The sequence below is a fragment of the Colletotrichum chrysophilum genome (genome assembly GCF_026319265.1).
Source record: "Colletotrichum chrysophilum strain AFK26 chromosome Unknown scaffold_52, whole genome shotgun sequence".
Classification (NCBI taxonomy): Eukaryota; Fungi; Ascomycota; class Sordariomycetes; order Glomerellales; family Glomerellaceae; genus Colletotrichum; species Colletotrichum chrysophilum.
This window is the reverse complement of record NW_026517339.1, coordinates 86,503-100,189: the sequence shown is the minus strand read 5'-3', so window position 1 is coordinate 100,189 and position 13,687 is coordinate 86,503. Positions and strand designations below refer to the sequence as shown.

Here is a 13,687-nt window from a genome sequence, read left to right as displayed (position 1 = left end):
GTCTATCCTGACGAGGGCGCGCGGGATTCAGCCCAGACTCCAGACTCCAGACTCCAGACTCCAGACCTACTCCAGGCGTTCAGTGACCACTTCCATGGCCATGGTGGCTTGCTTCCCACGCGCGGTACGCTAATTTCCCGCAGCGGACTCTCTCCAGCTTCTACTTTCCTTACTCACCATCACTGCCACTTGCGAAAAGGTGCGGTACGTACCCGGACAGTCATCCATTCTGCCCACCCCCGCCTTCGCTCTGTCCACGCCTCCGCCGGTCCGTCCCCAGTCCGAAGGCTTAGTCAGGCGCTGATTGGACCACTCAGGTGGGACAGACGAACTTTTGGACAGCTTCGAGTGGGTCTCGAGGGGTCGAAGCCGGAATGGAGCCACGCCAGGCCGCTGCCGTCAAAAAAGTTTACACTTTCCATTGTCTGCGTGGTGCGGCAACGGTCAATGGCAATGACACTTGCACTTGGCGAGAGCAACAGAAGCGCATGGAAAGCTCAGAAGCGCGACTCTTTCACCTTACGCAGTAGAGTAACAACTCTTTTCCCGGGCAGTTTACCAGCCAACGGGTATTTGCTACGCTGCTAAGGTACTCCATCCAATCCAGGTGGTTTGTTTCTGACAGCCTCGGTCGGGTCTGACCGGTGAAGCAGGCACTCAAGCAATGCAACCGCACATCTGACTCGGGCATCTCGTTGAATCATCAATGACAGCGCAGCCGACTGGCAGACGATGCATGCCTAGATGGAGATCACGATGGATCCCGTCTGCCAGCCGACGTCGATTGGGATGGGGAAAGCGAGCCAAGGGGACCCCGCGAGACCGATAACGAGCACGCGCCATGCTTGCCGTCGTTTATGTCTTGTGTGTCTGTATGTCTTGCCTCGTCTTGTCGCTGCTGTCAGCCTGCTTCTGCTTCTGCTTCTGCTGCTGCTGCTAATTACATGAGGCCATCCCGCGGACCACGAGCACGGCCACGCCCACGGCAGTTGCGAATGCTGTGCCTCATTGATTAGCCACGGGCAAAGCCAAGGAGCCCTCTCCGTCGTCGTGGGGGTTGCCGTGTCGTGCCTGGCCCGCTACCTTACCCAGCCTCACATCCCCTCCCTCGCCTTACTCGAACGTCTTATTTCCATCACTTTCCGCGTCCTCGGATTCCGTCGCAGGGACCAGCGGTATTCCATTCCGGGCCACCACATGGTTTCGTCCCGTCTGCGTCCGCGACTCCGCGTCCACAACGCCGGCATCAAGTTCCAGCGTCAGCGGCCTCAATCAATGACAGCCACACTTTCGATTACGTACTGCCGCCTCTGACGTACGAACCGCGAACTCTACTCACCTTACCTACGTCCCTGATTCCTCGCGGAGATCGGCGCACCACTCAAGCATGGAGGGCCGCCCAGGTTCCAGACACTGTGTCAGGCGCAGCACCGACGGCGCGGGCCATGCCACCACCCTACCCTCTGCGCCTGTTTCTGAACGGTAATCCCGCTTCTTGGCTGCGGCATCACCACCGTCCGTCGAGTTCAAGGCTGTCGTCGAAATGGAAGAGACAGGGACATCGGACTGGTAGAGAGTACATGCCCGAACACGAATACGCGTGGTGCATGAACCACAGCGGACCTGCGTCGGCATGTACTCCTCTAACTCTCGGCCGAGCGATTTCCACGATTGTCCGCCTGGTGGAGTCGGCGCCCCGGACGAATACTCGAGTCCGCTCCTCCCATGATGCCGGGCCGGTCGGCAGTCGCTAAAGGGCCATTGCAGATCGTCACTGTCTGCCTTCATCCAGCTAGGTCGCCTGCTGGCCCAACCCGAATAACCCGCCGTGAAACCGGACTTCCATCGGCGGCATTCGTGCCAGGCTTCGTTGAAAATTATGGACCTGGGATTCGGGCCACCTGGCCACTCCGGCCTGTCCAACATCGGTTTCACCGCATTTCTTCGACTTCGGTCTCGGACCTTCACACAGTCCTCTCGCTACCCTCCGCCGGTGAATGCCCACCTGGATCCCACCCCAGCCATCGTCTCGCTTTCGTCTATCGCCGATTAAGCCCACGGCTCTGTGCCATCGACGGGATTGCGAATTGCAAGCGACATCACCATTGCATTCAGGCACACGAGGCGGCAGACCCTGAGAAGATCGCATGTCTTGCATATGAGAGGGCTGACAGGCAAGCCCAGGGGCATCTATTAAAAGGAGCCATCGCCAGCCGCTGCCGTCGCGACGCAGCATGCCGTCCGCTCGCTGTCGCACGTTTTTCTTCTCCCTGGCCCCCAACGAAAAGTTCTAGACAAGTCGTTCATTTTTTCGGTTGGTCTCTCCGCTGCGACGATCGAATGTTTTCGTTTCTTTTCTCTGTTCGACAGCGTGCGTCTCACGGCATGTTACGTTCACTATTGGGTACGGACAACTATGATCGAAAAAGGTGTCGTCATGTTGCGCGAGCCGCACGCTGCACACTACTATATTCGACTCCTCGCACCTGCAGGTGAGGTCCGAGGAGCACCAGCAGCGAACCGGTGCAGGTCAGGTGCAATCGATGGTCGTGATGATCGAGTCTAGAATTGGCGATGCCAATAATTGCCCTTGGCTCATTTCATTCAAGCCGGGGTCGATACTGTTCGGATATTTTATTTCCAGCCCACATGTATGATGCGCTGCTGCGGACTATTCTCCGAGAAATGATAATCGTCCTGCAGGTGCCGCTATCCGTCTTCAGCTTGTGGCTGTCAAGTGTGAGCTTCGCAACCTCGTCTCGCGTGCGACAAACTCTCGCTGTTCTCAATCTCGTCCCTTCTTCGGCAGAGTTGATCTTCAGCGGCAGAGATGAACCACTGCACATCCCATTCGGTCGGATCGGCTGTGGGCGATGAGACGCGGGTCTGCTTCTAGAGTTCATCGTCGGCCGGCGGGAGCGGCCACTACCGAAGGCCGCGCATCAGGTCAAATCTGCAATGCTGCGTGGCCGTCTGCATGGCCGCCGACACGGGCCCCGAGCACTTCAAAAAAGCCACGGGCTAGAAGCTCAGATCGCAGAGGTCGAGAGAAAATTCCCGCCAAGCGATAGGCAGTGCGCCGCGCTCTTTTGCCCCTTGCGTTAGCCCCGGATATCTCTTGGACCATTCCCCTTCAGGGCGGGCATTGACGATTGGGCCTGTGACTTCATCTTCACTTTGCAAGCTGATGCGCAACACGAGATGGCCCGGCTGGATTGGATGGAATCGGCCAAAGTTGCCGCCCCAGGTCACTCCCAGCAAGCATCCAGGGCCACTCGAAAGGGGTGAGGGTCCATCCGTTGTCAATGGTGCCCCCCTCCCTTCCCTCTTGGCTTTTTGGTTCTTGACCCTCAGGGACCAATGCTTCCCTTGACTGCCCCTCGTCCACCCGCCGATGGAGGCTTTTGATTGGCAGCTGCCCTTGCATAGACAGCCCTTGTCGCGTGGCCAATGCCTCTCTGAAAAATGTGATGGTCCTTGAATTGGGCTGCGGAGTGCGGACTGTGGGCGAGGCAGGATGATTATTAGGGGCGGGTTTGGCTCAGGCTTGACACCTGAAATGGGCCTGAGTGGACTGGTACGGACGCCGAAGCAGCAGCAGCAGCAGCAGCGCAACGGCCCAGGAACCAGCAGCGGGAAGCGTGCAGCGGGAGACGCGCCGGCCAAGGATGAAGGATGATGGCCCAGGCTTCGTTTCCCCCCAAAGTCCCAGTCGATGGTGCAGAGTGTGATCTCATCTTTTGTCAGAAAAGATGGCAGTCTTGTTTTCGATTGTCCCACCCACAGAACAGAGGCCAGAAAGTCAAGAACAGGAGACGACAGCAAGAAGCATGACATCGGCATGGGTTGGGCTCCTGGCATTCTGCTCATGGTGGTGTGAGGCCTGTCGACGACGAATGAGGGCATCGAACGGGGACCCTGAGCAGAAGAAAAGCACGAAGTTCGGATCGGATGACTTACCCTGTGAGGTGTGTACCGCAGGTCATCCCTACCAAACCGACAGCAGGACCATCAGGACGAGGTACTTGGTCCGCTGCGACTACAGGGCTGTTGACAGGCGTATTGACGCAAGAAGCAGAGGTATCCAGGACCTTACGGGCTCGCTTGAGGGTACTGAGCCTCCCCTTACGGATACCTTGCCTTATGCTTCTTTTCCTCCCCTGGCCCGGATGCTACTCGCTGGTCATATCCAGCAGTCCCGTCCACAGAAATGATGAATGGCCCTTGCCAGGTCACTTGCTGCGTATGGAGGAGCCCGTAAGTGAGGAGCACATGGTGGCCTTGTGCCCGTTAATGTAGCACTCCCGGTACCGATGTGCGAGTGTCTCTCACCCGCTCACCAACCACCTTTGAGGACTCTGTCAAATAAGGCAGAGGCCGACGTCAAGTGGTGGTGCTTGCTTCGTTTTATTGATTGAATTGATTGATTAAAACCGATTCTGGCTGTTGATTGACTGGACTGCTCGGCCTCGCTGCCACCATTTGCCTGCCTCTTCACTTCAGCCTTTTTGACTGAATGAGGTTCCTCCCGTTCAGCTTCTGTCTCCTTTTTCCCATCCGTCATTCATCCATCCAGCACACCCACTCCGAATCCCTTTTTTCCCGCCGCCTCTTCATATTTTTTTTTCCTTTTTTAAAACCTTCTATCGTCATCCTCCGCCCTCCGACTCCGTCCCTCACGTCCACCTGTCCTCCTCCTGCCGGCCGCCAGTGACGGTAACACGAACCTCGAATGTCGTAAGACCCGGATCATGGGACTCGATCCGACGCGACAATGGGTGAGTAGTATAAGCCTGCATTACACACATTACCTCACCTCCCCCATATGCCGCACCATACATCACACACCACAAACATACAAGCGTATGCGCATACTGTCCGTCATGCCTTACGTACCGCGCCTTTCCCTGATACCTTGACGGGCCGCGGCGGTGGATGATGGATACATGGGCGTTTCGCTGCCCTCCATCTCGTCTCGTGTCGTCTCTTCTCCGGCCTGCCGTGGTCTGGTCTGGCCTCGCCTCACCCGATTACTTGTGAGCCGTCGTCCTCGGTCGACTACTGATCGGGAGTACACTACACCACCACCGCCGCTACCCTGATCCGCCGCATCCACACACGCGCAGCACACCCGCTCTAAGGGCACACAGACACGGGTCTAAACCAGCCTCGCGCCGCTTTGCTCTCTGCTCGCTGCCTCGCTCTGTACCGTTGGTGGGCGCTGTGCTGTGCTTTGCTCCCGGCTCTACACCTTTCGACCACCAACACCATCGGGTTACTGTTATTATTGTTGGCGTTGCTGTGCCGTGTGCCGTGTGTGCGCCGCTCTCTGTTCTCTGCTTTCACTGCCCTTCTCCCCGGCGCTGGCCTCTCGCTTGCCTTGCGCCCTACATACCATTGTTTCCCCCCTTCTACTCCATCGACATCCCCTTCCTCTCCCTCTAAGGCCCCCCGTCCCCCTTCTCCCGGCCCTAGGCTTGCGTTGGTGTGTGCCGGGCCTTACATCTGTGCACCTTCAAAACGTCTAACGCATCCAAACCTCCACCCCGTCTCCGTCCCTACACGCAGCCAGTTGTTTCACAAGAGAGGGGAAAGGCCTGTCACTGACCATAAGACGTCGTCTCGTCTAGCTCCGTCCCAGACGACGCTGCCCGATCTTTTGCAGGAACCGCCGTTAAAGTTCTCTCCGCGATCCGTCACCACACTCGACGAAGAAGACGAGGAGGACGACGGTTGGGACCGAACCCTGAGGCCCGCCGCCCTGGAACCGCATCCTCGCTCCGTCACCCACTCCCGCGAGTCCTCCATCGAAAAGCTCTCCCAGCCGCTGCCCCCGGTCGCCGGCTCGAACCTAACTTCGCCTCGGATAATACACAACCACTCTCAGTCGCGCTCTGCCATCGGCGGCGTCATCGAGCGAGTCGTCGACCCCAAGAGCGCCTCCTACGGCCATCACCGCCAGACCTCTATAGTCCACGGCATCCAACACTCTAGAAATGGAAGTCACGCCAGCTCTTCTTCGAGCCCCCTCAGCCCGCAGATGATTGCCGCTGCCGGCGCGAGCCTCACCTCAGCCTCCTCAGACCGTCCCGACATGCATGCCGTCGGGCGATTGGACCCGGACGCGGCCCCGGGGCCGCGTCCCGGCACCGCCCTGTCCGGCACCACCGTCAACTCCTCCGGCGGCCCTCACGTCCCCGAGAGGACCTCTTCCGCGACCGACTTCACGAACCCTTCCCTTACGCAGCGGAAAATGGAACGAATGCACAGCAAGTCGAGACGCGACCACGCGCACCACCACTCACACTCCTCGAGGCACCACAAGGACGAGCAGAAGACCGTTGGGGAATACGCGCTGCATGTGCTCTTCACATCCGTATGGCCCTTTCCCCCTTGCGCCGGCCAATCTGTGTAATCGCAGTCACTGATGATTATTGCGTGTTCTAGTTCATCGCCCAAGCCGAGGAGAAGCTCAATGACTGCATCACAGTACCATTCGAGCCCGAGCCGCAGGTCGAGCAGATCTGCGGCCCCGGAGTCGATCCCTCCTTCGATCAGATCATTACCGCCCTAGGCCACATCGCCCGACCACGACCGAAACCCCTGATAGATTCCATGATGCTGTGGAGGAAAAGCAAGAGCGACGCCGCCAACGAAGCGCGGAGCCAGCTGCAGCAGTCGAGGGGAGGAGCTGCTCCCGTACCGCTCCAGCGCAGAAACACCGAGCCGCTCCAGCCCTTGTCCGGCGGAGGACAGATGGACAACGGGCTCACGAGTCCGCAGACCTCCCTTGCTGCCAGACAAGAATTCGTCGCCCACGCCGAACGCCGCTCGACGGTCTCGATCTACATCCTGTGTCGGGTCTTGTTGGAGGTCATCAGCCAGACGAGTCTTCCGTTTTTGACATTAGAGATGGAGGAGAAGCTGGAGGGCATTATTTTTGGGCAGCTCAAAATCGCCGATACCGATCAGCTGATGGTCAGCCCCCTGAAGCTCGCCAATTGGAATCTTTTCGCCCAGCTGCTAGGCGTAATGAGCGAGATCAACTTCAAGGGGGTCACGGACAGGTTTCTCGGCGACATCGAACGAACCCTCCAGGAGTTGGTGGTGAAGAGCCCGACTTCCCCGGCTGGCCGCGATGCCGAGGGCAAGATTGAGCTGGTTCTGGGCGGAATGAAGCACCTCAAGGTCAACATGGTCCCGCAGGAAGCTTGGGAACAGTGTTGCGAATTTCTCGTCATCGTTGGACGCCTTTTTCACCGCTCCCACGGCCAGCGCGTAAAGACGGCTTTCTGCCAGGTGCTCGAAGTATTGCTCCTCTCGGTGGCGTCCAAGGCCACGAACCAGGACCTGGCTCATCCGAAATGGATCGAGGTTCTCGGTGCCATTGGCCCTCGACTGGCGCAAATGTTTATCAAGCCCCGGCACTGGGGTTTTGCGTTCCCCTTGACGGCGACCATGCTCTGCGTATCGACGCCTGAGACTTTCGGATCCCAATGGCTCCAACTGATCTTACCACTGCAGCCGAAGCTGAAGGATCGCTTCACCCGCCCACTCTGTCTCCAGGTCATTTCGAGGCTGTTGTGGACATATCTTTACCGAACAAACGATTCCCTACCAAACACGACGAGGAAACTAGACGAGGTGATGAAGTTGGTCCTGCCGCCCACGAAGCGAAGTCTCATTGCCGCCGATTCAGCTGTTGCGGAGCCCATTATCCAAATCATCCGAATCATCGGCTACAAACAGCCGGAATACTGCTTCAAGCATGTCATTTTCCCTCTCATCAACGCCGAGGTGTTTGTGACGAACAAGGAGCTCAAGGTTGAGCAGCTGGACCCGGATCGGATGGTCATTGGCATCAGAGCTTTCCTTGCCATCATGGCCGACCTCGAAAACGGGGATCAGGGACGGCCACCCTTCCCAGTCGCATTCCCGCCACCATCGCCGCCAGAACGCGTCCCTACATCACCCGTCATGGCATCACCACATAATTCTCTGGGCACCTCCGCGGCCGGAGAAGGCGAACAACTCTCTCGCCCTGTGCGCACGTCAGCCCTCAGCGACGTGGTCAGGGAATACTATCATAAATTCTGCGAGATACTCGGAAAAATTACCATTATTTGCGACAATACCTTTGGCGGCCAGGCTGTGTTGGACGAAAAGTTCAACAGCCCCGGCCCCAAGACTCCCATTGCGGACACATTTAACTTTTCGCGGCGAGACGACCATCAGTCTCCCGCAGATCACAAACAGGCGTTCTACGAGCTATTGCATGTTGCGGTTCAAGCGTTGCCCCGTTGTCTCTCTGTGGATATACCCTTCAACTCATTAATCAACCTTCTCTGTACTGGAACTGCACACGTGCAGTCCAATGTCGCGTTCTCGTCGGCCCAGTCGCTCAAGGCAATTGCGAGACAGGCCCATGCCCAACAGGTCACAATGGGCTTTGCGAGGTTCATATTTAATTTTGACGACCGATATTCTACCATGTCCGACGGGGGGATGCTCGGCCCTGGCCACATTGAAAGCACTCTCCGCCTGTATGTTGAGCTACTACAAATCTGGATCGAGGAAATCCGGCGAAAGACTCGAGATGCTTCGATTGACCAACTCGAGGCCAGCGACAAGCGGGGGGCGAAACTCGATCTGTCTGGTATTTGGGCAGAAGTAGATCAGGCAGAGGCCCACGGACTGTTCTTCCTCTGCTCGCAGTCTCGGAGGGTGAGATACTTTGCCATTACGGTTCTCCGACTCATCACCGATTTCGACAAGGCCTTGCAGAATCAAGACAAGGACACCCTGAGAGTCATTGACATTCTCGAGAACGACTCGATGCAGGTGATGAACTTCAAAGACGAGGGTCTGTCGGTCGCTGAACGCAGCAGGCTTCAGAGGGGAATGCAGAACAGCAACAACCGCGGCGCACTCGTGGAGCTGTGCACCAGCGATGTGTCATACGACACCACGCTGTGGTTCAAGCTCTTCCCCAACCTGATCCGCATAGCGTACGAGAAATGCCCCTTCACAGTCACCATTGGCCGGGACCTGATCTGCAACCGAATCCTGCAGATGTACAAGGCCATTGTGCTTCTCTCGGAGCCTTCCAGGGGCCTCTACTACGGATCTGATCCTGGCAGCGCCCGCATCGCCGGTAGGACACCGACGACACAACCCGAGATCCTTGTGGAACAGTGGAAGCTCTACCTCATCTTCGCCTGTACGACATTGGCCGACCCGGGAGCTGTCGTTCCCGCCAACCCGCAAGGGACACAGCATACCCGAAAGACGTCCAAGCCCACCTCGGCAGACAAGATTGTCTCAGCTCGGGTGCTATTTAAGTACCTGATCCCCCTTCTCTCCGTCTCCTCGGCTTCTGTGCGAGACGCAGTGGTCCTCGCCATGGGTTCTATCAACATCCACATCTACCGAACGCTTCTGGAGGAGCTGGCCGGGCAAGTGTCGCGCTGCAACGACGAAGCCCGCGCCCGCATCCATCAACGTACCAACAGCAGCCCGCGACGCAACCGCAAGATGGACCTGCTCAGGACGGAGATTACGCACGTGTACAAGCTGACCTGCCACTTCCTCAAGCAAGAAGATGTCTACAACGACGAGTGGGTTCTGACCAATCTTGTTACATACACGAGAGACCTGAAGCTATTCCTCATGGACGGCGAGGTGCAGATGGACTGGGAGTTCCAGAAGCTGAGGCGCCACTACTGCGGTCTCATGGAGGAGCTCTTCGAAGGCATCAACAGAACCAAGGATCCTTCTCGCTGGATGACGTTTGAGTCCAGGAAGTCCGCGTTCTCCTTGATGGAAGACTGGTGCGGCTTCTCGCCGAACCAGACACAGATCCGGGTCCGCGAAGATACCATGAGACAGTCCCTCATCGACCAGCAGTCCCTGGGCGAGAGGGGAACAGTCACCGCGGCCATGGAGATCGAGAAGCGCAACCTGCGTACGGCAGCGCTGAGTGCTATGGCAGCACTCTGCGGCGGTCCGATGAGCATCACCACGGAGAGCGGCAACACGCTCCAATTCGACGTCCGGAGGATGCTGGCGTGGATCGAGGCCATTTTCAACTCGGGCAGCGACCGAATGAACGTAATCGGACGGAGAGCTCTGCAGAACCTCATCGTCCATAACCAAGAGTACCCGTATCTGTTGGAGCATTGTATCGCGCGTTGCTACCTGACGGACGTTTCCAAGGTTCAGGAGAGCTACTTTGCAGTGGTCACTCAGGTCCTCCTGGAGCACCTCGACTACTCGTGCCCCTTTTGGAAGCTGCTCGGCCTCTGCCTCTTTACCTTGGGCAACGATGAAAGCGAGATCCGATCAAAGTCCGCCCGCGTTCTGAGGGCACTCGAAGAGCGACAACAGCCGGGCCGCACCTCCAAGATTCAAGACTACGACATCAGTATTTCGGACAAGACCAAGGCTGTGTACAAGCTCGCTCAGTTCGAAATCTCCAAGCGACTCGCCAAGCAACACACGGAGTTGGCCTTCCACATCTTCTCCGAATTTACGCTCTACTTCAAGGATCTTCAAGCGGCATCCCAACGCAACGTAATTGCTGTCATCTTACCCTGGATTCAGTCTATCGAGCTCAAGGTCGATCCGAACGGCGGCCCGATTGCTCAGTCATACGTTCTCCTGGCCAACCTGCTGGAAATCACCATCAAGTCCAGCGGCGCTTTGCACAACGAAGTCCAGGCCTTGTGGCAGGCTCTCGCTACGGGGCCATACCCCGGAAACGTGCGGTTGATTCTGGACTTCATCATTTCGCTGTGCCTCGAGCGCCGAGAGCAGAACTTTGTTGAATATGCCAAGCAGATCGTGGTCTTCCTCTCCAGTACGACAAGCACCCCTGGGATGAAGGTTGTCGAGTTCCTTCTCATGCAGATTACCCCCAAGGCTATGGTGCCAAATGAGAAGAAGGACGCCATGCCGCCGCCGCCCGACATCGGTCTGCTACCTTACTGTGCAGACCTCGGAGAAGCCCTCCCTGTCGGCACTAAGCAAGCTGGGTTCTCTTTGGGACAGCTGTCGCTGATCCTCTTGGTGGACCTCATGGTGTCACCCGTGCACTTGACCCCGGACAACGTCCCGGTGCTCCTCCAAGTCGTCACCGTTCTCTGGGACCACTACACGCCTCTTGTACAAGAGCAAGCCAGGGAAATGCTAGTCCACTTGATCCACGAGCTCGTCATCTCGCAATTAGATGACCAGACTCCGCCCACGGCTCGAGCGTCGATCGAGGATCTCATCGACCTCATCCGTCGCCACGATCGCTCCGTCGTCTGGGGCTATGAGGACAGCAACGGCAAGGCCGACGACCATGACAACAAAGTCCCCCCAAGCATGGAGTTCCTCACGGCCGAAGTCGTCAAGACCTTTGAGATGACGTATCCCGGCATCAAGGACCAGTGGGGCAGACTGTCACTGACATGGGCGACCTCCTGTCCCGTGAGACACCTTGCCTGCCGGTCTTTCCAGATTTTCAGATGCATCCTCACCTCGCTGGATCAGTTCATGCTAGGCGACATGCTCGCTCGCTTGTCCAATACAATTGCTGATGAAGACACCGAGATCCAGACTTTCGCCATGGAGATTCTCACGACGCTCAAGACACTCATCCTCAAGCTCGATGCCGACAAATTGCTCACCTTCCCTCAGCTGTTCTGGACGACCTGCGCTTGTCTGGAATCGATCAACGAGCGCGAGTTTTTGGAGGCCGTGGAGATGCTCAACGAGTTCCTCTCCAAGGTCGATTTCCAGCTGCCGCATGTTCGCCGTATGTTACTTGACGGCCAGCCGTCGAGATGGGATGGGCAATATGAGGGTCTGCAATCTCTTCTACACAAGGGCTTAAGGTCTTCAGTATGTATGGAGGCGACCCTCAGCACCATCGACAAGCTGGTCCAGCTGCCGAGTGACGGTCTCATTGGAGATGATAGCCGGGTCTTCTTTGCCATCCTAGCCAACTTTCCCCGTTTCCTGCACGAGATGGAGCTGGATGAGCCTAGTGAGTCCGTTCTGCAGTCTGCTGAGATCCTATGTGCGGTTGCGGAAGCTCAGGGCCTCGGCAACATCTCTGTTGTCCTCGAGGAATACGTTGCCTTCAAATATCAAGGCAACAGCAGAGAATTTCAAAGCCGTCTCTTTGGAGCTTTGAAGGACCACTTCCTGCCCAAGCTGGACTTCAAAATGGTCATCTTCCTGATGGGCCTGCTCACCAATTCCACGGCCTGGGTCAAACTTAAGACAATGAACATCCTCAGCATCGTTATACCCGAGATCGACATGCGCAAGCCCGAGCTAGCCGGACACGGATCGGATCTTATCTCGCCTCTGCTGCGTCTGCTGCAGACCGAGTTCTGTATGGAGGCGCTGGAGGTCCTCGACAACATCATGACAATGTCGGGCAGCGCCATGGACAAGCAGCACTTGCGCATGAGCATGACGCGCTCGACGTCCAAGACGATCCGCAAGGAATACGAGCGCACCCAGAGCCTGTTCGGCATCCCGGAAGCATCCGGCTGGGCCATCCCCATCCCTGCCAAGAAGACGGATCTCACGCGCGCCAACATCCACGCAGCGTTCTACATGTGCCAGACCGCGGAGGGTATCATGACGGAGGCAACGCCGACGCCCGACGTCGAGTTCCATACGGACGATTTCCCCTACAGCTACTTCCACCAGATGCCCGACCGCACCGAGACGATGATGTCGGACGAGGGCCGTGGCGACGGCCACCTCGGCGATCTCGTGACGAAGCTGGACAGCCTCGACGACTTCTTCGATGACCTCGGAACGAGCCCGCCCAGCGACGGCCGCTCGTCAAAGACCATCACCGAGTTCTCGCCGGACAGCTTCGAGTCCGGGGCGCAGCTGTATGATGAGCAAATCCTGCCAATCCTGCACCAGGCCTCCAACAACAGCACGTTCCAGAATGGGTTTACTGACAGGCCACCAGCTACGGCAAGGGATCCGAGCAGCTCCAACACGATGAATCCTGGAGCCTTTAGCGCGTCGGCGGGCGGGTTGATGGCGGGCAACGGCGGGTCGCGGCCGGGTCTTCACCTGCGGTCCATCACGTCCCCGTCCGCGCCTGCGTCGTACCAGCCGCACATTAGCGAGTTCGCGTCGGACGACGAGTTCCCCGAAGACGTTTTCTCGGATGCGGACGACGAGCGGCCGAGCACGGGGCACGGCGGCGAGGGCTCCTTCTCGTTGGAGAACATGATCAAGCCGCTCGCGCAGAGCACGAGGTCGAGGATGCGCCGTCTGACGGGCGGCCGATCGCGCGAGAGCGACCGACAGCAGGAGCTGTTCCGAGCCGAACGAGCCGCGGCCGCGCAGGCGGTCCCGAAGGTGCCTACGAACTACTTGACGAAGATGCCTCCTCAGGGAGAGATGTTGTAGAGGTTTGGGGACGAGCATGTGAGATTCATATTTTGTGATTCTACTACTACGTAATCAGGGGCGCGTGTCACACGTCCCCTTCTGGAGGAAGATGTAAGAGAGCAACCGGAGAGGCGAAGCATTTTAACTACTACGTTGGGACATGGAGCGTGCGATTGCATGTAAACAGACGAAACTTACGTATCTTCATATCACGACCAATGATGAATAGAGGAGAAGAGGCGACTGGAGGGGGGCGTACCTTACCTTACCTAAT

At 57.6% G+C, this 13,687-nt stretch overlaps 1 protein-coding gene across 1 annotated transcript; it reads left to right on the top strand.

The window, feature by feature from the left end:
* Positions 1–4,774: 4,774 nt before the first annotated feature.
* COL26b_006807 (uncharacterized protein) lies at positions 4,775–13,431 on the top strand (the record flags this gene model as incomplete). Its single annotated transcript, XM_053179618.1, has 3 exons — positions 4,775–4,778; positions 5,631–6,376; positions 6,448–13,431. 3 exons carry the CDS (start codon positions 4,775–4,777, stop codon positions 13,429–13,431), a joined length of 7,734 nt encoding a protein of 2,577 aa, XP_053036407.1.
* Positions 13,432–13,687: the final 256 nt, after the last annotated feature.